Below are 24,249 nucleotides of genomic sequence, written 5' to 3'. Positions count from 1 at the left end.
CGAAAGAAGCAGAGGAAGAAGAAGAAGATTTAGAGGTTGTTCAGGTCTGACATGTGGTTCCCCTCTGCCACAAGATCTTATTGAGCTGCTAAATCACACAGCAGGCTATCACACTCAGACCAGATGCTAACTGATCATTTCCACATACATAAGCTCACACACACCATAGTTTTTAGCTGCGTCTCATGCCTGTCTGTCAAATCTTTTTTAAATGACGCATACAAATATTGGATAAATCAGACATGTCAACAAACTGTTATAACTTTAATAATATTCCATGTAAAATAGCACTGAACTTAATTACAAAAATAATAAAAACTAAAAGACGTGCATTCAAACTGAAATTAAAAGTAACACTCCAAATAAATAAAAAGTTACATCCAAAATGAATAAAAAAAAGACACTTAATAACATGTGATTCGCTCTAGAGGGCGCTCTCGCACTGCATAGCGTAACCCGGAAGAACTATCTGTATGGATTTTTGCCTATAGGCGGTAGTTTCAGTGATCAAATACTGGTTATAACCCTAACCCTGAATAACCGATGAATTGGTCGACCTCAGGAACCTTTCGACAAACGAGGACTAAATTCAGCTCCTGGACCAATAAAGTGGACAGTTTTTTTTTTTACATTATTTGTAAACTGTGCAGCAGCACCTTTGCACGTGTGCACGAGTTCTACGCTGTGATTGGGTGCTACCTTTTTGGTTTTGAGGTAGGCTTTCTTGGCAGTGATGCGTCCCCTCCTGGCCTCTAGCTGCCGCGTCCTCTGCTGCAGCTGCACGACCTCGTCTCTTAGGGGCGCAGGAGCGAGGGACGCCTCGTCTGTGGCCTGCAGGGCGTCAGGACTTTCGTACGCGTCGTAGTAAACCACCTCGTCCTGCCTCTCTGCGTGCAAAACACAAATAAAACGTGTAGAAAACATAGTTAGCAAAACCAACAATGCAAAAATCAACATTGCGAGATGAACTTCTCCGAACTTCACTCTATGCTGTGGGGTCTTGCGAGTTCTGTATACGATTGAAACGATAATTAAAAGCACCCTTGCCATTATCAGATTTTTTTCCATATACCGATAGACAATCATAATTTGACGGAAATAAATATTTTCTTTCGTATAAAGCGGCCATCATTTTGTTTTTACTTCATGACCAAACACAGATTCAGATTCTTTGTTGCTGACTTTACTGATATTTTGATTATAGTTGCCTGGTGTGTTTCTTTGTCCAGCATGTGGTGCAAGTGAGCAGCTCCAAGCATAAGTCACTCACACATACACAAATATGTTTTGAAAAACAGCTGCTGGTGAGAGGTCTGGTGAATCAGCTGAAAGGTGGCTCAAATCCCACAAAAAGCATGCAATTTTTTAAGGGACCTGCATGAGACTAACCGGTCAACTGTCTGCGCAGACTCTGCAGCTGCGCAGTCAACAGCAACTCCTCGTACTTCAGGATCTCAAACTGGATCTCGTAGAGCTGCAGCTGCAACTCGTAGTACAGCGCCTCTAACTGGTCCAGACGTGCCATGGCGTCCTCGCCATCCTCTAGTCCCTGCATCTGAAAGACAAGGGGGTAAAAAAGTTCAGGATGTTCACCTGCAGGGGTCCCCAAACGAAAAAAGTTGGGGGACCCCTGTTCTATGATCACAATCGATATACTGTACGTGGGGTAATCACGTGTGTATGTGTGCATACCTCCTCTTTTAGCCCATGCTTCCTCTGTTCCAGGCAGATCTCTTTGGCACGCATCAGTTGCAGTGTCTCCTTGGAAACAGCGTACTGCAGTTTCTCCATGCGCTCCACTGCTGCACCCCAGGCCGCCTTCCCGAACTTCCTCTGGTCAGCTCGCATCCGCTCGTACATCACTGCGAGACGAGATGAGACGTGCGATGTTATTCGATCGGTTTGTCACGAGCTGCTCCTGCTTTCACAGCCAGGCAGGAGAGCATTCACAGCCAGTGAGGTTACTGGGAAAAACACAGACCCTGAGGCCTCCACTTCCTGGAAGTGTTATTGACTAGCCAAAGGTCTCACGGGGGAAAACCGAGCGCTGCTGTCTAATGTGTCAGGAATACAATATGAGATTATTTTCCCCAGTTTTAACGTGAGGAAGTTTTTCTGCACACAGCAGCTTCTTTATATGGACCAACTGATGTGACTGTGATGAGGACTGAGCTGTGATCCTCAGTGCATCTCAGATCAGCAGGTTATTGTGAATCTGTACATACATGCTCAAGAAGGGAAATGGATAGATAGATAGATAGATAGATAGATAGATAGATAGATAGATAGATAGATAGATAGATAGATAGATAGATAGATAGATAGATAGATAGATAGATAGATAGATAGATAGAGACAGACAGACTAGATAGATAGACAGACAGACAGACAGACAGACAGACAGACAGACAGACAGACAGACAGATAGATAGAGCAAAAAAGACAAAGATGGAAATAAAGATGGATGGAAAGCAAAAGACAGTGAGAGACAGAGAGTTGGAGAGCCAGAAAGCAATAGAGCACAAGAAAAAGAGAGACAGAGTGCAAGAAAGAAATGACAAAAAGAGAGAGAGGTATAGAGACAGAGATAAAAAAAAAAGAGAGGAAGGGGAGAAGAGAAAGAAAGAGATAAATAGTGAGAGAGAGAGTTAAAAGAAAAAGAGAAAGATTGAGAGAATGGGGGAGAAGGATAGAAATAGAGAGCAAGGGACAGTGGCAGATCGATAGAGTGTGCGCCTGCACAAAAGAGAGAGAAAGAGAGAGAGAGAGAGAGAGAGAGAGAGAGAGAGAGAGAGAGAGAGAGAGAGATAGAGAGAGAAACAGAGTCAGCATGGTTTAATACCTTTCTGTGCCCTCGCCGTGGTCTCGAAGTACTTCACCGTAAGGTCCTGGATCGACAGCACTGCAGTGTGGGCCTTCCTCTGCCAGTCCTCATCCTCCCTCCTAAGGGCTTCGACCCTGCGTGGACCCAAATACTCCGTCTCCAGAGAGATCTGAACACAAACCCACAGACAGATGAAGAAACAGAGCGCTTTCTGCAGATACTCATCCTGTTCTCACGAACTCATTAAGGAACCGAGCATACAAGTTAACGTGCACCTTTATTTTCAATTAAAGATCCAGGACTGTATTTCTGAGCTTTACTCTAGTTACTAGAACCATTTTCTTTTTAGTTCCCAGACCAGAGTAGGAACTTTTCTTCAAACCATGGATCCATCTACCAGGATGGACCTCGCTGCACTGAACCTCAGTGAAATTAAACTCTAGGGACTAACCTTCTAACAATATTCTCATCTGCCATTTTATAAGTCATTTTCAATAAAAACGTCATATCGTTGTGGAAACATGGGCCGGGATCTCATCTAGTACCTGTGTACTTCTTTAATTCCTCACAAACACACACACACACAGACCACGTGTGCATATTTCCAGGATGACACAAAGCAGGGAAATTCACGACCGAGCTGACACACAACAGGGCCTCACTCTTATTTAGGCGAGCAGGAGAATCTAAGATCTTGGCAAGAAGGATCTCCAAAGCCTGCGACCGTCACCTGCTTAGAGACAGATCTTGCTCCAGGCTAGAACTTGCGTTAACAAGAATCACTTTTATTAGCGCCTCCCTCGAGGCCTTCGAACGCTTTTAGTCTACTTAGTAAATAAACACACAGGAGCTCCGATGCGGTTCTGCGTATCCTGACAGTTACAGGATCAGGAAGAGAAAAAAAGAAACCATAACTTTGGTGTTTTTGTCCTCAAGTCTTTGGTCGCTTCACCTGAGAGGTCACAAGCATGAGGAACTTCCATGTGTCTCTCAGACACACACATGATTATAAACCACAGCTGGGTGTTGTGGGGAAGCTGGAAAAACAAGTTGTTGAGACACACATTTCAACCCATATCGATTTGAGGAACGAAGGGAAGAACAAAGAAGGTAATCCAGGGTTTTTGACGAGGAAAACATCGAAGTGCTAATATACAATATACAGTCAAAAGTATTGGGACACCTGACTCTTCCAGCCAGATGTGGTTCTTCACCGAACTGTTACCATGTTGCAATTTACACTACCGTACTTTATAAACTATGCAGTATATATATGTATGTGGACACAGAAAAAAAATATAAGCTCTAGCACGGAGACAACTTTTTCAACTGCTAGCAAAAGTAAGGCATCTCACATGGTACATCTGTGCACCCTGGCAGCTTCCCAACGCCTCGTACAGAAATGAAAACGGCGCAAGAAAATTTTAATATTTGTTACAATTTTTCTGTATCGCTATCGTAAGATCGAAAATTCGGAAGTCGAACCATCTTAACTCAAGGACTATCTGCATAAGGAACAAACTTATAGGCACTATATTTTACACTCATTTATACAACTTTGCACCTTTTCATCTCCATAAAGCTGCTTTGAGACAACGTCTAATTGTTAGAAGAGCTCTACAAATGAAAACGAATTAAACTGAATTATAGAAAATGTTAAATGTGAACGCTGACTGAACCCCAGGCCTCCTCACATCACCTACATCAGTACCTGACTTTACTAACACCCTTGTGGCTAAAGGAGAACAAATCTCCACAAAACCCTGTGGAACATCTTACCAGAAGAACGGAGGTTACTATAACAGCAAATGGGGACTCAATGTGGAAAATTATGTTTAAAAAGATGTTCAAAAAGTTCAGGTGGCCACAAACTATGTGGTGTAGAGGATAAAGTGGATAAAAAAAAAAAAAAAAAAAGATTCCTAGCGTGTGTTGGTGAATGAGACGGCTGATTGTTTTCCAACCTGTACGCCAAGCAAAAACAAAAAACAGTGAGTGAAGCACGTGTCTGGTGTAAGCTTGACATAATGACAAGCAGCTCCTGCAAATTTCTTTCCAGACGAAGCGTCCGCCTTCAGACCCACCTACGTCTTCTCTGATAGGCTCGCAGTGAAAGTAAATGCTGCCAGGCGTCTTGCGCGTCTCGTGTCCTGCCCATTGTTTTTGCAAATCTCTTGTTTGCAAAAAGGGTAAGATTAAAAAAAATAAATACAAAAAAACACGCGGCTAAGCCGTAAAAAAAGAAATGTTGGCACCTGACTGTTAGCACATTTACCTAGCCAAACGTACTTTTTTTTAAACGTTCGTGGAAACGTACGTGCGGAATTCCGTTCCAATTTTTTATGATATTTATTGATTTACTTTTTTTTTACAGCTTAAAATTGCATAGCGCAAACGATTCGCTGTGGTGATTCGCTTACAAAAATTACAAATTTAAATATAAAATCTTTTCCCAACGGCTAATAAAATGTTCCTAAAGATATCATGTACGGCCAAAAGTCTGTGGACACCAGACATTAAGATTGCTATGTGTTTCTTTTCAAATCCACATGTGGGTTTTTTTTTTTTTTTAGAATTTCAACTCTTCTGGGAAGATGTTCCACTAGATGTGGCCATTTATCCCACAAGGATGTTGTGTCCCACAAGTCAGGTAGGTAGGTGAGGTGGTGAAGAGGCCTGGGGAGCAGTCAGCATTCACATTCATATCTTCAATAGGGTTGCAGCTTTATAGCAGAAGATCTTCCACTCCAACCCATGGAAAGCAGATTTTCATGGAGCAGGATTTGACCAAAGGTTTGGGTCTCCAAGTTCAACTGAAAAGAAAACTGAATTCTCAGATCCAAAGACTCAGATCCAAATACAACTGTGTCCCTCTGACTTCGTGGGAACAGTTTAGAGAAAATATTCTGAAATGGCTGAAATATTCATGTGTCCCAATACTTTTGTCAGTTTAGTGTATTTGATATTACAAATCTGTACAGGTTAAAATATTCATCATGCATTTTTAAGGCTCAGAGTGTTCCAAGGTTTCGTGGTGTTGCCATAGCAACTATTAAAGCGAATAGAGCGGTCATTTAAGATGATGTCAGTTTCTGCTGTGTAACAGCTGGAAAAAAAAAAAAACTAATTTAAATGATAGGAAGCAGATTTTCCTTTTTTTTATATATAAAACCTTTTTCTTGTTGGTTTTGTTTCCACCAGTGGTGAATGAAATACACAAAGCATTTACTTGAGTTGAAGTTGAGATACACAGTAAAATATGACTCAAGTAAAAGTGTCCCTTTAAACTTTCACTTGAGTCAAAGTACAAAAGTGTTTCCCTTCAAATGTATTTAAGTATCCAAATTACTATGATTTATTATAACTATAATGTTCCTGTTATCATTTTTATCACAAGATTCTTTACTTAATCACCTCAGTTTATGTGTAAAGACTCGAATGTGACTCTCGGCACACTGATCTATTAATAGAATGATATTAATGACTCAAACACTGATTGATTTCTGTAACAATGTTTATGAACCCAAAACTTTCTTTCCAACTACTTAAAAAAAAACCGTGTAAACGAGGTCACGTGTGTTGTGGCGAGTTCGAGTCTGGAGTTTCTTCATCATTTATTCCTCTGTAAATGTTCTGCTTGATGTTGAACTGATGCTGAACTGTATGTTGGTGATCAGTATGTTGGAGATCACCAAGCACCAACTAGCTACGTGTTTCACTAGTTACGTTTTTATCCTCGTAAATAAAAATAAACGTCTGATTTTACTAAATGTAGTTGAGTACAAATTTTAATATTTGACTGAAATGTAGTAAAGTAACAGTAAAAGTCTCCCCAGATGGAAATACTTCAGTGAATACAGATACGCCAAAAAGCTACTTTTTGCAGTAATGAATCACATTTACTGTCCACCATTGTTTTTTCCGAACACTCCTGATTGTCGTACGCTTCATTTTTAACACGTTGTGTGCTACGATTGTTTTGTTTTTTTTGTCCTGAAAACATGCCTACGATGAAACTTTCCTCAAAACCACTGAGATAGGATCGTTCAGGCACTGAGATTTTTGACTGCTATGCCTTGGAGTTGAAAACCGAGTCTCTCCCAGACTCGAAAACAAACACAGCTCTTCCTCATTTTCTTGGAAATTCTCACTGAAACAAATTCCAAATGTGTGTGTGTGTGTGTGTGTGTGTGTGTGAACTTCCTAAACCCGAGCGTACACGCCCATGCAGGGTTTCTGTATCCGCATGGTTTAAAAATACTCTAATGCAAAACAGATGCTGCCATGGCCTACAGTAGGTCACATGTACACACACGCTTGGCATGTTTCTCTAACATTATGAGGACCTTCCATTGCGTATCAATTCAGTTTAGTGACTATGCGACACCTTGGTTTAATGACCTCAGGAACTAAAATGAAACATTTGGTCCCCACCAAGCTATAAAAACACATCCCCCCTAACACCAAACACACAAGATTTCATTACATTCGAAGGTGAGAGAGAGACGTCTGAAGAACGCAAGCACTGGAAAGTGAGACTTAAGTCTCGTGAGTTAGACGTGAGCTCGCAGCTCAGGAATCTTTTATTTGAGATGGCACGGACGTGCACTGCGACTGGCACCGCACGCTCCATTCTTCTGCTTTTTTCCCGACATTCCTCGCGTTCTTGTAATCAAACACTTCGAAAAGACAAAGGCATGAAGTGGAGGGAAAATAAAAACTCTGGATGACCTGAGACGAGGTTCTAATGCAAAAAAAAAACCAAAAAAAAAAACCCACCATAATCCAGGACTGAGCACTGACGTCATAATGGAGTACCAGGTACCCATCATACATTGCGGTAGGAGAGCGAAGGGAGGGTGAGTGATGATGTAATGGGGTTTCAAAGGTGGGATGGATGATAATTATAATCATTACAATCTGCTCCCAGGTTCTCGTCCATATGAGCCAACGCCTAGCTGCGGTCTCGGGTCTCGGACATGCGATGCAAGCCAACCCCCAAAATTTGCCATGTGATATTAGAAAAACATCTGTAACTGGGAAACAAAAGCACAAAAGTGGATAGGAGGAGCTTACTTCCGCTCCCCCTGTCAATCAAATTAGCCAAGAAAAGTGTTTTGAAAGCTATATTATCTCGGTTAGATTTTCTAGTGATCACCGCTCTGCTCCATCTTACCTGCCACATCTCTTATTCATGCCTGTGCTTGGGTCCTGTCAGAAACACGATAGTGACGGATGGTGTATGTCTTTGACACTCGATAACCCCGTCTCATTATGCCTCGTTTGCCGAAGGGGCATGTGGTCCCCCTATGCTTCCACCACCCATGGTTTTATCGCTCATTCATCCCATTAGACGTGCTTTCATTCATTCGTTCATGTGTGCACTCGGTAGAGGGTGGATCAGGTACCATATGTTCATTAACTTCATTAGCTTTACAAGAGAGCCTGGGAAGAACGAGTTTGCTCACATGCTAGACACAGGATAGAAGATTGAGATAATATATGTTATGCCAATAACGGCAACGGCTTGGGAGCTGGAACCAGAACCGGTAACATATCCTGTAACTCCCATTTCCTCTTTTTATTCCATATCAACTATACAGACAAAAGTTTCTTTTACATCTGACCATAAGATTTGTGGACACCTGACCAACTGACCAGGAATGTGGCAGCATAGTAGTTTTTGGCATTGGATTTTGGATGTGAAGGTCTTGAGTTCAAATCCCAGCCACATTAAGCTGCCACGTCTGGGCCCTTGAGCATGGCCCTTACCCTCTGCTCAGTTGTATAAATGTAAGTCTTTTGGATAAGGACGTCTCTTGTAAAATATAAATTAGATTTGTGCTTTTTTTTTTAACATCCCATTCCACATTTTGTCCCCATTTGCTTGAAATAATGGCATGTCGCTCTGTACTTTACTCGGTGGCACAAAGGGGGAAAAAAACATTGATATGGAGGAAACGTTGGCTACAGAATGGGCTTTTGTTTAGCCACAAATAACAGGTGGTCAAAGTGCGAGCTATTTATGGTTGTGTGTGTGTGTGTGTGTGTGTGTGTGTGTCTCTGTGTGTGTGTGTGTGTGTGTGTGTGTGTGTGTGTGTGTGTGTGTGTGTATTCACAAATAAATTAGTTTGTGCGTGTATTTGTTTTTGCTACACGCAAGCACCTGAAAGCGTGAGTTTTCTCACACACAGATGTGCGAGAGTGTCGTGTCGGCACGTGATTTTAAACTCCGTCCTCCCTGCTACTAATTGTCCCGTTGATCGCATGCAAAGCACATGCAAAGCACACACACACACACACACACACACACACACACACACACAGCTTTGTTTGCATTACACAGACCTGAATAGTGAGGATGGAGGACGTACCAACCGTCTAAATTTTGGTGGGGGGGGGGGGGGGTTTGATTTGCATACAGCTTGTCTCAGTTTGTGTCGAGAGATTATGTGATGAAGTAGGACAGTGTTATTATAGTACACTAATACTCAAATGTACGACGGAAGACGTCTCGGATCTGAGACGTGCTATTAGAGTTTAAAAGCGTCGCTGACATGCTCATGTAGAAATTTTACTAGAGAGAAAACAGAGTTTCATGTAATTAACTGTAATATACTGCATGGACTGAAGGATTGGGACACCAAACATTTTCCTGCCATATGTGTTTTTTTTTCCCAAACTGTTCCCACAATTCCGGATAGCATGAAATTTTCTCTTCAGGTGAACTAGGAGATGCAAACCTGTTCCAGCAGGACAATGCCCCTGTGCACAAAGCCATGAAGATATGCCTTAGAGATCGTCCGATTCATCAGTTTTGCCGATTAATCGATAGTTGCGCGATAGTTGATTTCTGGAACTATCGGCAAAAATCCCTACATCTCTCAGTTTCATTCTTTTCACTCTTTTTCTCTCTCCTTCTAAACACACAGTAAGCTTTCCTTGTCTTTCTGCAACTCGCGCGCTGTACAGTTCCGTCTGATTCTTCCAGAATCTGCTATGGATTAAGCAGCCTGCCAACACCCCACTCCGCCATAACCCCTGCCTTGTGTTTTCATTTCTTTTCTTTTGTAGTGGATTTGTTAGCGTATTGCTTAGCAGCGAGGCACAGGGAGCTGTTCTGTGTCAGGATTCGCGCCAGCAGCCGAGCTTTAAAACCTTGGCACGAAACTCCAAGTTGCCCGAGACGACTGGCTCAAAGCATGGCTGCGCTCTCGTCTACACACTGTGCTCTAATCAGGAGCTGTGGAAGCTCAGGGGGTTACAAGCCCCAGTATCGCCAAGCTGCTGTTGAGCACTCGAGCAAGGCCCTTAACCCTCTGTGCTCTGGGGCGTTGTATCATCAGATACGTGAAGAAAGAGTTTCGCTGTTCTGTAAACTACATGTGACAAGTCAAAAACCCCTTGAACAGTTTGAGAAAGAATCGCATATGGCTGGACAAATCAGGTCTCCCAATCAATAATTTTTGCATAATGATTGCTGCTCGTTCACAGGAATGTCCACATGACGTCCGCTCAAATCTGATGCGCTGTCTAGTGCTTCGTTACTAATTCGTACCGCAAAAATAACGCTTTAAACAAAATCCAGTTTAGACCTCACCATGACCTTGACCATGACCTTGACAACACAAATGAGATGCACACAAATAAGAAGCAGACAGTGTGAGAAACAGGAATGGAAAACGATTTGAGATATTTGACCTTGCTGTGACCTTAAACCTTTTTTGGCTCACTTTCAGAATGTTGTCTCACATCTTGCCTATGTGACGTCTACCACCATGTCTGTCCTGTCTGTGTCTTCTACCCTTCATCGCACTCTCTCCTTCTGTTTATCCAGCATCCTTCTCTCTCTCTCTCTCTCTCTCTCTCTCTCTCTCTCTCTCTCTCTCTCTCTCTCCGTGTCTTACATCCTTTTTGTCTCCCTATCTGTTATATCTGTTTTTCTATCCTTCCTGCTTTTCTTTGGTGGTTTGTCCCACATCTAGTTTCTGTGAATCTCAGTGTTTGTTCTGTCATGTCCCTCTCACTCTCACTCTCTCTTCCTCTGCAACCTTTCTTTATCCCTTTCTCTCTTGATTTTTTCCACATCTGGTGTCTGTGTTAAATCTTACTTTTTGTCCAGTCTGTGTGTGTCTCTCTCTCTCTCTCTTACTCTCTCTCTCTCTCTCTCTTTCTTACTCTCTGTCCCGTCTGTGTCTTCTCTCCTTCCAACTCTCTATCTTTCTCTCCCAATCCCCAGTACTACGCTTCGTTTAATAAAATTATCCCAGTCGATTATGAAGGTCACCATGGCAACCCGGCGCAAACAGGAGGTCGTGACCGCTTCGATTACACGCCGTATCCTAGAGTAATGAGATTGAAGAGAGGAATCTGAAAAGAGATCAAAGTGTACAAGCGACTGCGCTGCGGGTGGGGCGAAGACGTCGACGCGACCTCCACGTCGCAATACGTTCACCGTGAGATGCTTTTCTGATGACGCCTGATTCATTCATTCGGTCTGATTCGGCAGAATCACCAAATACATTTGAGAATATTGTTCCATGAAGATGTACTAGATTATTCCCAGTAGTCTGGTTTCTGTCCAATCAGATTTCCAGGGACAAAGAAATCAGCCTTGACGCTTCAGAATCAACAGAGCAGGGGCTTGTTTGAAACTGCGGTTTTAACCAATCAGAATTTGAGTTGATAACACTGGGGCATCTAGCAGGCGTACGATAACATGTTCACGTCCTTTGATTGGATGGTCGGGGAGCGCACTAGTCAGAGCTCACAACCCGCGTCTGTAGCTCAAATATATTTGTAGAATTTGAACAGGAAAAAAAACACAATTTGCATTCGTTTCAAATCCCCAGTTAAACCTAAATGCATGGAAAAATTGCTTGTGTTTTGAAACAGGTTTGTTGGTGTACATCTCCAAATAGTAACGTGTGTGTGTGTGTGTGTGTGTGTGTGAGACCTTTATTTGTTGTCTGCGCAGCATGGCGAGCTCTCGCATGTCTCGAAAGGGCTGTAGCAGGTAGTGGTAGAGTTCAGTGGTGGCCTCCACCAGATCGCTGTAGGCCTCATCCTGCTCTGAGTACAACTGCAGCAGCTCCACCATGCTCTCCATGCCTCGCTGCTTCTCCAACAGCTACACAGAGACAGAGACAGAGACAGAGTGAGACATCATACAACACATACATACATTTGTCACTTTTATTTATTATTTGTAAAATGTTTGAAACCCCATGACTTCAGACAAAGGAGAAGCCTGGATGCCTGAGACGAGCAGATTTCATGACTGGATCATTTTTTAAAATTCATTTTCAGTAACCATGGCAACAAAATAAAACCCGCCAAATACAAACATACACCAGAAACCTATGGTACGATCTATACTACATGGCCAAAGGTTTGTGGACACCTGACCATAACATTCCTATGTGCATCTTTTACGCAATAATCGGCATTTGCTGTTAGAGAAAACTCCACTCTTCTGGGAAGATGATACACTAGATTTTCATAGTGTGCTTGTGAAAATTTGTGCCACAAGGGTGTTAGAAAATTTAAGATCATCGATTCATCGATATAAAAAAGTGTGCATCGGATACAAGTTGGCATTTGTATCGTTTTTGCGTAGATTTTACCATATTTTTTAATGTATAAATTTTTGCTTATTATAATGCATTTGTTTATATATAATTACTGGTAGATGTGCGATACTTTTATTATTTACAAAGGGACCAATCATTTATGACCAATATTTAATGTGAAGATTGATTTCGCGTCTCGAGTGCGTTCTCTCAGCACCGCTGCCGCTACATGAACACGACGCATCACAACACTACGGAGACCGAGGCGTGTCCTGAGAGTCACATAGAATACAGATTAACATGGCAGAGGTAGAGCTGCGTCTTCCTGGAGACAGAACAGGAAAAGAACGTCTGGTCCTTTTTTTGCACTACGAAGGCGTGTTTGTGAAAGGGACATGCGTTAGAAGGCAGAAGGCTCTCAAGGAAATTGATTTGCTGTCTGTGTGAACCAAAAAAAATTATTAAACTATCTGTACCATATTAAATTGCAGAGCATCGTATTCTTTCCGATACATTAAATCACATTGCTCATCCCTGCACTTCACTCAAGAGGAAAAACTACAGATGCAGCTCATATAAAATTAATATAATATATATTTTATTTTTATTTGTATTTTTTGAAGGCTAACTGTTTTTGACATAGCTTTTAGGAAAACCTTTGAAAAAAATCTGGATCTGGTGTTGCTCATAACGGTTAACCAGGAAGCACATCTGTACTGTCAAGCATGCAACTAAAAAGGCATTAGAAACACTTTTGGTGTGAATTGGCTATTGTTTCTCGAGTCCTTCTTAAGCTTGTGCTTCCACACACACACACACACACACACACACACACACACTATGGTGTTAGCTTGCCGAGAGGAAACACTGGCTGATTCAGCTCAAACACTGCTCCCTCTGTTTACCTTAGTCACTGGTCACCGTGGAGAGGGGGAGCTTGCAGCCCGACTCGTGTCAAAGGTCACTTCGGATAGAGCCAAACATGCCTCGCATTTATCTCCTCATTACTTACTGTGGGGACGTGAGGACCTTGTTTGCCCCCAGTCAGCCTGGCCTGTGTATTTGTCAGTCATAATGAGGAGACGTGGGCTATGCCAATTCCAGGGATATGTTTGGAAGGATTTTCATGATCAAGGTATTATTTAAACAAATGTAAATCATTATCTTTCGGCTGCTCCTGTTAGCAGTCACCACAGCGGATCATCCGTTGCAATCCCACCCGTTTGCCTCTTTCAAACCAACCACCTGCATGTCTTCCGTCACCAACATCCATAAACTGCTTCCTTGGTCCTCCTCTTTTCCTCCACCCTCAGCATTCCTTACCCGATATACCCCATGTTCCTCCTCTGCACATGTCCAAACCATCTCTCTCACCTAGTCTCCAAAATATCCTGCACGGTCCTTCTAATAAACTCATTTCTAATCCTGTCCATCCTTATCACTCCAAATGAAACCCACAGCCTCTCTTTACCTCTTTTTCTCAATGCCACTGTCTCGAAACTGTCCACCATAGCAGGTCTCACCACTGTCTTATTAAAACTAATGTAAATCGTTCCTTCTTTACACACGTTACGAATCGGGTCCAGGACACGTATCCTCACCTCCTCTGAGCATCGTGTCCACCTAAGCAAACATTCAGTATCATCTGGGTAATCACACACACACACACACACACACACACACACACACACACACACAAACACACACACAGCTGTGATAAAAAAGAGCTGATTCTGTAGAGTGTTGTTCTGCTAATCTGAGGTCGGTTTACCGCATCCATTAAATGTCCTCCATCAGGCTGATAAAAGTAAGTCATCACACAAACATCCCTTAAACCCTGTAAACTTTATTTGTAGATTAACTTACATATGGGCACAAGCTCAAGTACATGGAAAAACAATTAAAGGGACTTTTGGCTTTTCCAGTCAAATATAGTTCTTGCTCAAACAATGTCTTTGGATGCAGTAGCATGATATTTTCCCTTCACTTGAACTAGGAGACCTGAACCAGTTCTGGCATGTCAGCGCGCCTGTGCACAAAGCCGACTTCATTAAAAATATTCTTTACATGGTTTCGTGTGGAAGATCTCCTGTTATAGAGCTCTGAACCCTCTGAACCCTATTGAACACCTGCACTCCAGGCCTCCATCAGTACCTGACTTTAACACCCTTGTGGCTGAATGAATCTCCACAAAATCTAGTGGAACATCTTCCCAGAAAAGTTTATTATAAGAGGAAATGGAGAATACATGTGGAATGGGATGTTCAGCACATAATCATATGGTCAGTTGTCTACAAAATTTTGTCCTGGTAGTCTACTTTTTGTATCATCAGACATGTATATAAAGAAGACTCATGATGATTTCAGGATTAGTCCAGACCCCTTGTATAGGTGCTCTAAATAGATCATGTAAATAGAGGCGTGAAGGCTGGGTTATAATGTCTAATAAAGCCTTCGTATAAAGCCTCCGCATTAGAGCAGCTATAATCAGATTATGGTCACGTGGTGAAATTCACGTATGTCTTCAACAAAAGTAAGAAGATGAGAAAGACAGAGGAAGCAGCATTCATACGTTTGACAATGAAATCATTTCAGATCATTAAAATTTAAGTCATGATTTCATTTGCAACAAGAAGTTTGTAGACGGAAATAAAACGAGGCGAAGCTTTTTACGTATACTGTACTGTGTATAAATACAGTATAAATGTAGCTGTTCGGATGGAGAGCGTCTGGAAATAAAAATGCTGCATAAATTAACGAGGACGCAGAATGAAAGAACATATTGACTGTTCATTCATGAATGTTTGATTTGCATATTTGGCCTGAGCCGAGTACAGACACAGCGTTCGTCTTCTGCACTGATCTCAGATCTGCTGAATTACACTGTAAAAAAACACACACACACACACACACACACACACGCTAGTTTCACTATCAGTACTAAGTTTTCCTTCCAGCTGTTTATATTACAATTTATTTATTTGCTTTTAAGAAAATCTGAATGGACACCACAAACTCCAACAAATGAATATGTACATGCAGATGGATTGATGGATGAATGAATGAATGGATGGATGGATAGTTAGCAAGAAAGAAAGAAAGAAAGAAAGAAAGAAAGAAAGAAAGAAAGAAAGAAAGAAAGAAAGAAAGAAAGAAAGAAAGAAAGAAAGAAAGAAAGAAAGAAAGAAAGAAAGAACATACTAACGAAAGCATGAGTAGATAGATAGATAGATAGATAGATAGATAGATAGATAGATAGATAGATAGATAGATAGATAGATAGATAGATAGATAGATAGATAGATAGATAGATAGATAGATTTTTTTAGGAAAGAAAGCATGAAAGAGCGGAGAGGGAATTCAGTAAGGTAAAAAAATAAACAAAACAAATAAAGAAAGAACGAAAGAACAAAGAGTACAAAGAAAGAAAAAATAATAATACATTTTATTTAAAGGCGCCGAAGAAAGAACTAACGAAAGTATAAGTAGACAAGGGAGATGGATGGATGGATAAATGGACGGAGGGACGGACGGACGGACAGACAGACAGACAGACAGACAGACAGACAGACAGACAGACAGACAGACAGACAGACAGACAGACAGACAGAGATAATTTGATTAGCATTTAAGTCGAAGTCAGTGACAGGTTTAGTGATACACAAGCTACAAGACTACAGTCAAACATCTTGAGGTGACATTGTACAAAGTCGTGGGCATCCAGACAAGAATCAAACCTCAGATCAAGAAGATCTGTGAAATTACTAAAGAACCCCAGGACGTGAAATCTATCAGGACAGACCTAAAGTGTTTTAACACCAGAAACAAAAATACGGCTCTGTATTGTTCCACATTATTTCATCACTTCCTGTCTCCACTCCGCGGCTTGATTTTGTTCCGATAGGGATGTGAACGAGGCGCTCGAGAAAAACGCAAACAAAAAGCTACAACTGGCAAAGATGAGCTCATAGTCGGCGGCATGCGTAACGAATAGTTACACACGTATACTTAGCGTCTGTGTGTGTGTGTGACCAGAGCGTCGTTTCTACGTGTTGACTTGCGGATGACATCGTCTGTTTCTGTTCGGGTTTTGCTTGTGGGGTTAAAAAGGACGGAGCGAGGAAAAGAAGTCAAGCCTCGTTGAGAAGGTTCTGGACACACGCTGGAGGAAGGACGAGTTTATTAAGGGGCGCGAGAGCGAGCGTGTCAGTGAGCACTTCCTGTTATTATTACACGTCGCCACATGAACATCGCTGTAAGTCACACGAGCTGCGCCCACCCTGCCCCGAGTCCGCACATCGGCAGGACCCCTCGAAACGCCCTCGGAACCCTTTCGCCACTGGGGCCGATGACTCATTCCGAGAGAGAGAGAGAGAGAGAGAGAGAGAGAGAGAGAGAGAGAGAGAGAGAGAGAGAGAGAGAGAGAAGCTTTATGTGCACAGGTAGTTCACCCTGCAAAAGCTTCCAGCTTGATTATTTTTTTGTGGGAAATGAAATGAGACTCGAACAGAGTGAAATGTTTAACGTGAAATCAGATTCGGGGTCTTATGTGGGAGCTAATCTGAGCTGATCCTACAACAGCAGCTGTCGTGAGAGAGAGAGAGAGAGAGAGAGAGAGAGAGAGAGAGAGAGAGAGAGAGAGAGAGAGAGGGAGAGCGAGGGATGTTTTGAGACAATCAGACGTCATCATGGCTGAGCTAGACGTAAACCCCTGCGCTTTCTCTACAGCTTTGACTTTCTCACACACACACACACACACACACACACACACACACACACACACACACACACACACACATTGTTTCTTTATAGTTCTCTCAGGTGCAGACGAATCATAAAAGCTAGTCCACAATGTAAGAACTCCACGTCTTTGTTGCCTGGAAACCTCTGACCAGGACAAAATAATAGTTGCTTGGACAGGGGTTTGTGAACACCTGAGCACCACAAGAGCTTTTTGAACATCCCATTCCACATTTCGTCTCCACTTACTCTCATAACAACTCCCATTTTCTCTGGGAAGATGTTTTACTAGATTTTGAGGAGATTCATTCCGACACAAGGCGTTAGTAAAGTAAGAAACTGATGTAGGTGAGGTGAGGAGATCTGGGATGCAGTCAGAAGATCTTCTACTCCAAACCATGGAAAGCAGATCTTCATGTAGCTGGCTTTGTGCCCAGGAGCATTGTCATGCTGGAACAGGGTTGAATCTCCTAGTTCACATGAAAGAAAGATTTCATGCTCCTCCATACATTTCCTATCCCTTTCTAGCTACATTGAACGTTGTGGAATGTCTGGGAAACGTTTGGTCCATCCCTCCTTTGAAGTCAAGACAAAAAAAAACCAGCAGCTTGTCGACGGAAAACCGTAAAGCCCTACTCCTTATTTTCCAGTGACGGAAAATTTTTCGGATGAACGCAAAGCAAAGTGAAAAGGAAAAAAATATGTTAAAGGGAGGAGCGAATTGATCCGTTGCAGTTGTTCAATTGACAAAGAGAGAGAAAGACGTCTGTGCGTAATTTCCAGCGTCTGTCATATATTTGTTTAATTCATCACCGGTCCTGCATTTCATCATGAACGAGTAATAATAATAATAAACGGTTAAAAAAAAAAAAGAAGAAAAAACACAACGCTCTAAAGCAGAGATTCTCACTATAGTCTTCACATTCGTCCCTCTGAACAATGGCAGAAATATAGTTTGAAAATTAAATTTGAAATAAATGTTTTAATCATAATCATATTGCATTTGATAATAAAGATTAGTTGATTGCTGGAACTATCGGCTAGCTGCAAAAATCCATACCAATAGTTTTTCCGCCTTCCGGTCCGCTATCATTGCATAATTCTATCTTTTTTTGTCTCGGAATTTTTCTTCTCTCGCAATTCCCACTTAATTTCTTGCGATTACGACATTCTTCCTCCAATTGAGACTTTTTCCCTCACAAATCTGACTTTTTTCTCGGATGTGCGAGTCTTTTTTTCGCAATACCACATTTTTTTCTCTTACAATTCCGACTTAATTTCTCGCAATTCCCACTTTCTTTCTCCGATTGAGACTTTTTTTAGCCAATCGGGCAGCGTAGTCAAGTTCGCAAGTACGATCCAACCTAGATAATGTTATTAGTCGACCTCTAGTTATTAACGAAGCCTAATTACTCGTTAGATTCACCAACCATCCGCATGTATATGCAAAAGGTGCAGAACAATATAATAAACTTAGGAGACAAATTAAATACATGTAAAATCATCCACAATAATACTGCTAGTCACTCCGGCCCGTGTCATTTTCTGTTACAGACCGACCCCCATTAAAGAAAGGAAAGATTATGTGGCCCTCACAGAAATAAGTTTGGGGAACCCTGTTCTAAATATTGACTTGGCAGTGGCAGATTTCAGGCTATTATCTGATCCCAGCCCGTTCTAGTGTCGATCCGACTCGGCAGCTCTGGGAAATCTCAGCTCTTGACGAATGAGTGCTGGAAAGTTCCTCGAAGTGAAAGACGGGGTCGCCGAGGTCGTTATGGAAACGAGAAGACGCACGGATTGAACGCCTGGTATCCCAAACTGCATCCATTTTAGACATCGTTCTTTTAATACCCGTGCCATTCCTGAGTCCACGCCCTCTATTATTCTTTTATTTTAGGCGGTAGTTGGGAATAAAAAGAAAACTTTTTCCAGTGTATCAGCCTCAACCCCTCACCAGCCAAAGCACTCAGGACAACAGGGTCACTTCCTGTCTGGAACTCGTCCATGCTGGCTTTAATGTCTTCCTGTCTTTGTTTCTCACTTTGATTCTTTTCACACGTCTGCCATGCCGATTCTTTTTCTCAGCCCCTTTTTTCTTTACTAACCTTAACAACACACAACACACACACACACACACACACACACACACACACACACACACACACACAGTCTTCCTCTTGTCAGTTTTCACTCGTTCACTCCCTCCTCGTACCGGAACAGCAGGTTTGAACAGGGCTTTGATCTGACTACGTCTCCCTCCTTTACACTGAGTGCTGGATGTCAGACCTGCTGCGTGGATTTCCCTTTATATCCATGCCGTCCGATCTATACCCGCTTCACTCCAGACGTGATTGGGATCGATGCGGCACTTAGGGTTTATTAATAATTTAAAACAAACACCCTTGTACCCTTGTACTGACAGCGGGCCGAATATAGAGACATTACAAAGTGTAAAAACTGTTTGGACAGCTCGATACCGACGAGGCCAGAGTCGGACGAGTTATCGGCATGCTGAATCGCTTCAGCTCGGCTCTCAGAAAGATGGATGCGCTGCTGATATTTAAAGCTCCCGCTCGGTTTACGTGATCGCGCCACGTTAAAAAAAAAAAAACAAGCACCGATATTCACGTCTGCGATTTGCTTCATCGGTCTGTTTCAGACAACGTTTTACTGTTCCACGTTCGCTGATAGCTGTACGTGACTAAAAACGTTAGGAAACGGAAACAAAAATTCTTAATCGGGGTGGAAAAGGGGGCGGGTTTACTGACCCCAAGGCCACAACCAATAGAAAGAAAGCAATAGGCTCACAGCACCCCTGGAGCAGAGAGGGTTAAGGGCCATGCTCAAGGGCCTCACAAAAGCATTTTTTCCACTCGTTTCCATTATTGTAAACAAAATATTATTTTGTGTTTATATTTACAAGTACATTGTTTACAGTTCTGTATGACATACAGTAGGTTTACTGGTGGTGCTTTTATTTGTTTGCACTCGGTTGAACACAATGCACTTTATGTGGCTACCACAACAATCTTTAGTCCATAACTCTGTGTTCTGCATGAAGCTCTGTGTTCTGCATGAAGCTCTGTGTTCTGCATGGAGCTCTGTGTTCTGCATGGAGCTCTGTGTTCTGCATGGAGCTCTGTGTTCTGCATGAAGCTCTGTGTTCTGCATGAAGCTCTGTGTTCTGCATGAAGCTCTGTGTTCTGCATGAAGCTCTGTGTTCTGCATGAAGCTCTGTGTTCTGCATGAAGCTCTGTGTTCTGCATGAAGCTTTGTGTTCTGCATGAAGCTCTGTGTTCTGCATGAAGCTCTGTGTTCTGCATGAAGCTCTGTGTTCTGCATGTAGTTTTGTGTTCTGCATGGAGCTCTGTGTTCTGCATGTAGTTTTGTGTTCTGCATGGAGCTCTGCGTTCTGTATGTTGTTCTGTGTTCTTTTGTGTCTGATGGAACTATAATGATTGGATTTTCAGAGACACTCAGATGAGAACAGGTTCCCTTTTGAGTCTGGTTCTTTTCATAGTTTCTTACTTCTACCATCTCATGGAAGTTTTTCTTTGCCATTATCACCACTGGCTGACAGGGACTGATATCTATCAGTCTATATATAGTCGCTAAAGTGCATATACATCAGTCTATATATGTAGATATGTAGATGTATTGATGAATTTAATTGTAAATGCACAATCTATTTATTTCTGTACAGCCGAGTTAATCGAAATTAATCCCTTGCTGATTATTTTATTTACCCCCCAAACAAACGGTCGATTTTACACAGGCCTTGTCTCAGGGCAAAAATGCTGACTGCAGCAGAACAGATCAGGTTTCAGTGAGATAAAGGTCAACAGATGGCAGCTCAGGCGCTTTCAGGAAACAAAAAACACATTCAGCGCAGCGTTCGTCTCCAGAGGTGACTCAAATACACACGTTCTCTTTTCACCTGAACTGTAGTCTGTATGTGCTGAATCAAGGCCTTGTTCGGCGCGCGTTTGTCTTTCAGAGACGACGCATCACGAAAGTGGAGTCTATACGCTCCAGGGCCAAAAGTGTAACACGATCTGCAAAATGATCGATTAAATATTAAAAGCACCGGGTCCTTGAGCCGCGTTTAGAGTGCGACCGACTCGTCCATGATTATATTCAGACGAGATCCTGCATCATACGTCTATATCAGGCGTCTGGTACGAACTTTTCAAAACACGAAAATAAACAATAGCACTTGTTTTATTGCCACATTGAGGAAATGGTTTGTGGTGTGTGTGTGTGTGTGTGTGTGTGTGTGTGTGTGTGTTTGGTCCCATAACACACCTGACCGTAGATTAATGATCATGTGTAAAGATAAAAGAAAACACAATAAAACTCAGCTCTGACCATCTTCCTGCACCTGATCATTAACCTCGTTGTTTAATCATGTGTGTGTGTGTGTGTGTGTGTGTGTGTGTGATGGCAAGAAAACATCATACGCTTCTTATAGAAAAATAATCCACTGCAATGTGATATCGAAGAACAGCCGAACGAATTAAAAAAAACAGGTCCTTCATAACAAAGAGAAACAAAACAAAGCACCTTGTGTGTGAAATGTTAACCAAAGCAGCTCAGCCACCGCAGCTGCTTCCAGAGATATACTACAACCCCCTTCTCTTCCAGGGTGCCATTACTTTCGCACACAGTTTCATAGATGCACATCTGAACATCTGTTTTGTTCTGGTTTGCATCATTTTGAATAACGAAGCTAACAGACTTTTGCAAGCCAATTTAACTACTCATTGTGACGTCATCCGTAGCGATGACGTCATCAAGAGCCGTAAACCTCACAACTTTTGGCTTTTCCAAATTAAAGCGAACACACTTTTGGGGGTATTTTATTCTCCTGGACTATATATAAATATACATACATATATATATATATATATATGTTCCTCCACATAGTATCTACTTAGGGTTCTTACCTCGTGCAGGCGCTTCTTCTGGCGCTGTAGAGCATCTTCGTAGCCCTTCTGCCGCAGCTCGCTCAGGCTCTCGTAGTATTCCTCCGAGTCGTCCCCATCCGCAAACAGCACCTGGGAGAGGATTTTCCATCCGCACGTGTCCAGCGCGTGGCCCAGGTACACCTGCAGCTGGTAGCAGAGCGCCTCGGTATCCCGCCGCGCGACCTCCGTCACACCGAAGAGCACCGACCACACGGCGGACTGCTGCTCCTGCTCGGGCAACGGCGGCAGGCACGGCTCGAGGTCCGAGTTGACGGCGCAGAGTTGCGCGTGAGTCGCGCGCAGGTCCTGGAACGAGAACAGGCCGGCCCAGCTCGAGTCGCCGCACACTGTGGCGCCTGTAGTGGAGACGTCCGGGTCGTCCGCGTCGTCGTCCGGGAACCGCGCGTCGGCCAACGACACCGGCTCGATCACCTCGACGTCGACTAACGCGGCGGCGGGTCTTCCGGTGCTCTTTTTGCGCGCGGGCTCAGATTTCTCCACGGGGCCCTTGGAGGCCACGGGACGCCCGTTCTCGGACACCTCGGCCGCCGGCTCGCGCGCCGCCGCGCTGCGTTTCTGCACCGTCCGGTCGTGGCACGTGACCGCGAACTTGCCCTCGATGTCGTTCCAGGCCACGATGAAAACGAACTTGTGTTTCTCTTTCTCCTCGAAAACGTTCGGCCTGACTGAAACCCAGCCTGATTCCAAAGCCTCCTCCATGCTCAGTGATCTCGGACAGTGGAGCTACCCGCGGGGAGAAACGAAATATCAAACCCGCGGAGGATCAAAAGAAAGAAAACAAGAAAGAATTCTTTTATGACGTCAGAACAACAGTGACGTCGTGGCGAAGAGCATCCGTCGACGGTTTTTTTTTTTTTTTTTTAAAGGAAACGGTCAAACTTTAAAACTACAAAGCAGCGGATTAAAAGAAACGTCTCGCGCACACAACCGAATCCGGCCCGTTTGATCCTGGAGCCTTTCTCTTTTCATCTTCATCCTTTCTTCTTTTCCTCCTCCTCCTCTTCCTCCCCGGTAACCTGGTTGTTGTGAGAGTTTTTTTCTCTCGCGGTCGCGGATTGTTTTGCGCGTCCCGCGGACAGAGAGGAAGGACAATGCGGTGGGGACTCGACCGTGGTACTCGCTCGCGCTGCTCGCTGACTCGGTCACGTGGTTGAGGATCTGTTTACAAGCGCGCAGCGCGTGAGGGTCCCTCGTCGTGACGTCGGGCGCTCGAGCGGAACGTCTCCGGGGCCGAGGCTCTCTCTCTCTCTCTCTCTCTCTCTCTCTCTCTCTCTCTCTCTCTTCAACCCGTTAGGAGGGTCGTCGTGACGTCACCACTTTTTTTCCCCTTTCTTTTTTCCCTTTTCCCCACCGTATCGGTTATAGCTAACAGGCTAAAGTACCACAACAGAACACTTAATGCTCAAACCACCGCGCGTGTGTGTGTGTGTGTGTGTCCCTGTGTCCCATCACTCCAGCAGCAGCATCCATTCCTTTTTTTCCCCTCCGCAACGGTCTGTTTTTATCCGACGACTCCACTCTGTCTGCCCGGTGACGTACCGGAAATGGGCTGCATAAACATCCGGCACGTGGGACACGCACTGTACGTGTTGACGCATTGAACGATAGCGCGATTATATCATATCATATATTACATCCACAGTATAATCTATATTATTTAATTATAATACACACACACACAAAATACTGTGCCAATGTCAATGAAAATTTGCTGTAAAGTGTTTCAAAAATAAAAGTGTTAATAGTTTTTTTCCTGTTAGAAAAACAAAAGAGAAATCCAAATATAATCAGTATCTGATTTGATCAACCTTCATCAATTTTTCCTTCTGTCTCTTCATGGAATCCCAGACCAACTCGATGATGTTGAGATCAGGGCTCTGTGGGGTGCCAAAACTATTACTTCCAGGACTCATTGTTCTTCTCTACATTATTTTTTCTTTTGATTTATTTCTTTTCAGCACAAAAAAAAAACAACAACCCCAGAGCAGATCAATATAGAACACAGCATACATTTTACCACATTAATAACGATATATAAAAGATATATTGTTGGTATGGAAAAAGTGACTGTGGAAAGGCAGAGGGCAAAACAAAACAAAAAACACAGAGTAGAAAAGAAAAA

General features: G+C 42.9%; 1 protein-coding gene across 2 annotated transcripts in view; it reads right to left on the bottom strand.

Annotated features, from left to right (window-relative positions):
- jmy (junction mediating and regulatory protein, p53 cofactor) overlaps positions 1-23,785 on the bottom strand; it is a 25,863-nt gene extending 2,078 nt beyond the window's left edge. For both annotated transcript variants that reach the window (XM_083563715.1, XM_083563716.1), the window contains exons 1-6: positions 22,086-23,785; positions 11,781-11,954; positions 2,843-2,993; positions 1,693-1,862; positions 1,390-1,555; positions 700-887 (exon numbers count right to left, since the gene is read on the bottom strand). In XM_083563715.1, the coding sequence (XP_083419841.1) occupies positions 700-887; positions 1,390-1,555; positions 1,693-1,862; positions 2,843-2,993; positions 11,781-11,954; positions 22,086-22,826 (1,590 nt within the window). In that variant the 5' untranslated portion in view covers positions 22,827-23,785. The remainder of the gene's footprint in view (positions 1-699; positions 888-1,389; positions 1,556-1,692; positions 1,863-2,842; positions 2,994-11,780; positions 11,955-22,085) is intronic.
- Between the last annotated feature and the right edge of the window lie 464 nt (positions 23,786-24,249).

Source organism: Silurus aristotelis (genome assembly GCF_946808225.1).
Source record: "Silurus aristotelis genome assembly, chromosome: 16".
In the NCBI taxonomy this organism is placed as follows: Eukaryota; Metazoa; Chordata; class Actinopteri; order Siluriformes; family Siluridae; genus Silurus; species Silurus aristotelis.
The sequence above is the reverse complement of the archived record's forward strand: the minus strand, read 5'-3'. Positions and strand labels throughout refer to the sequence as shown.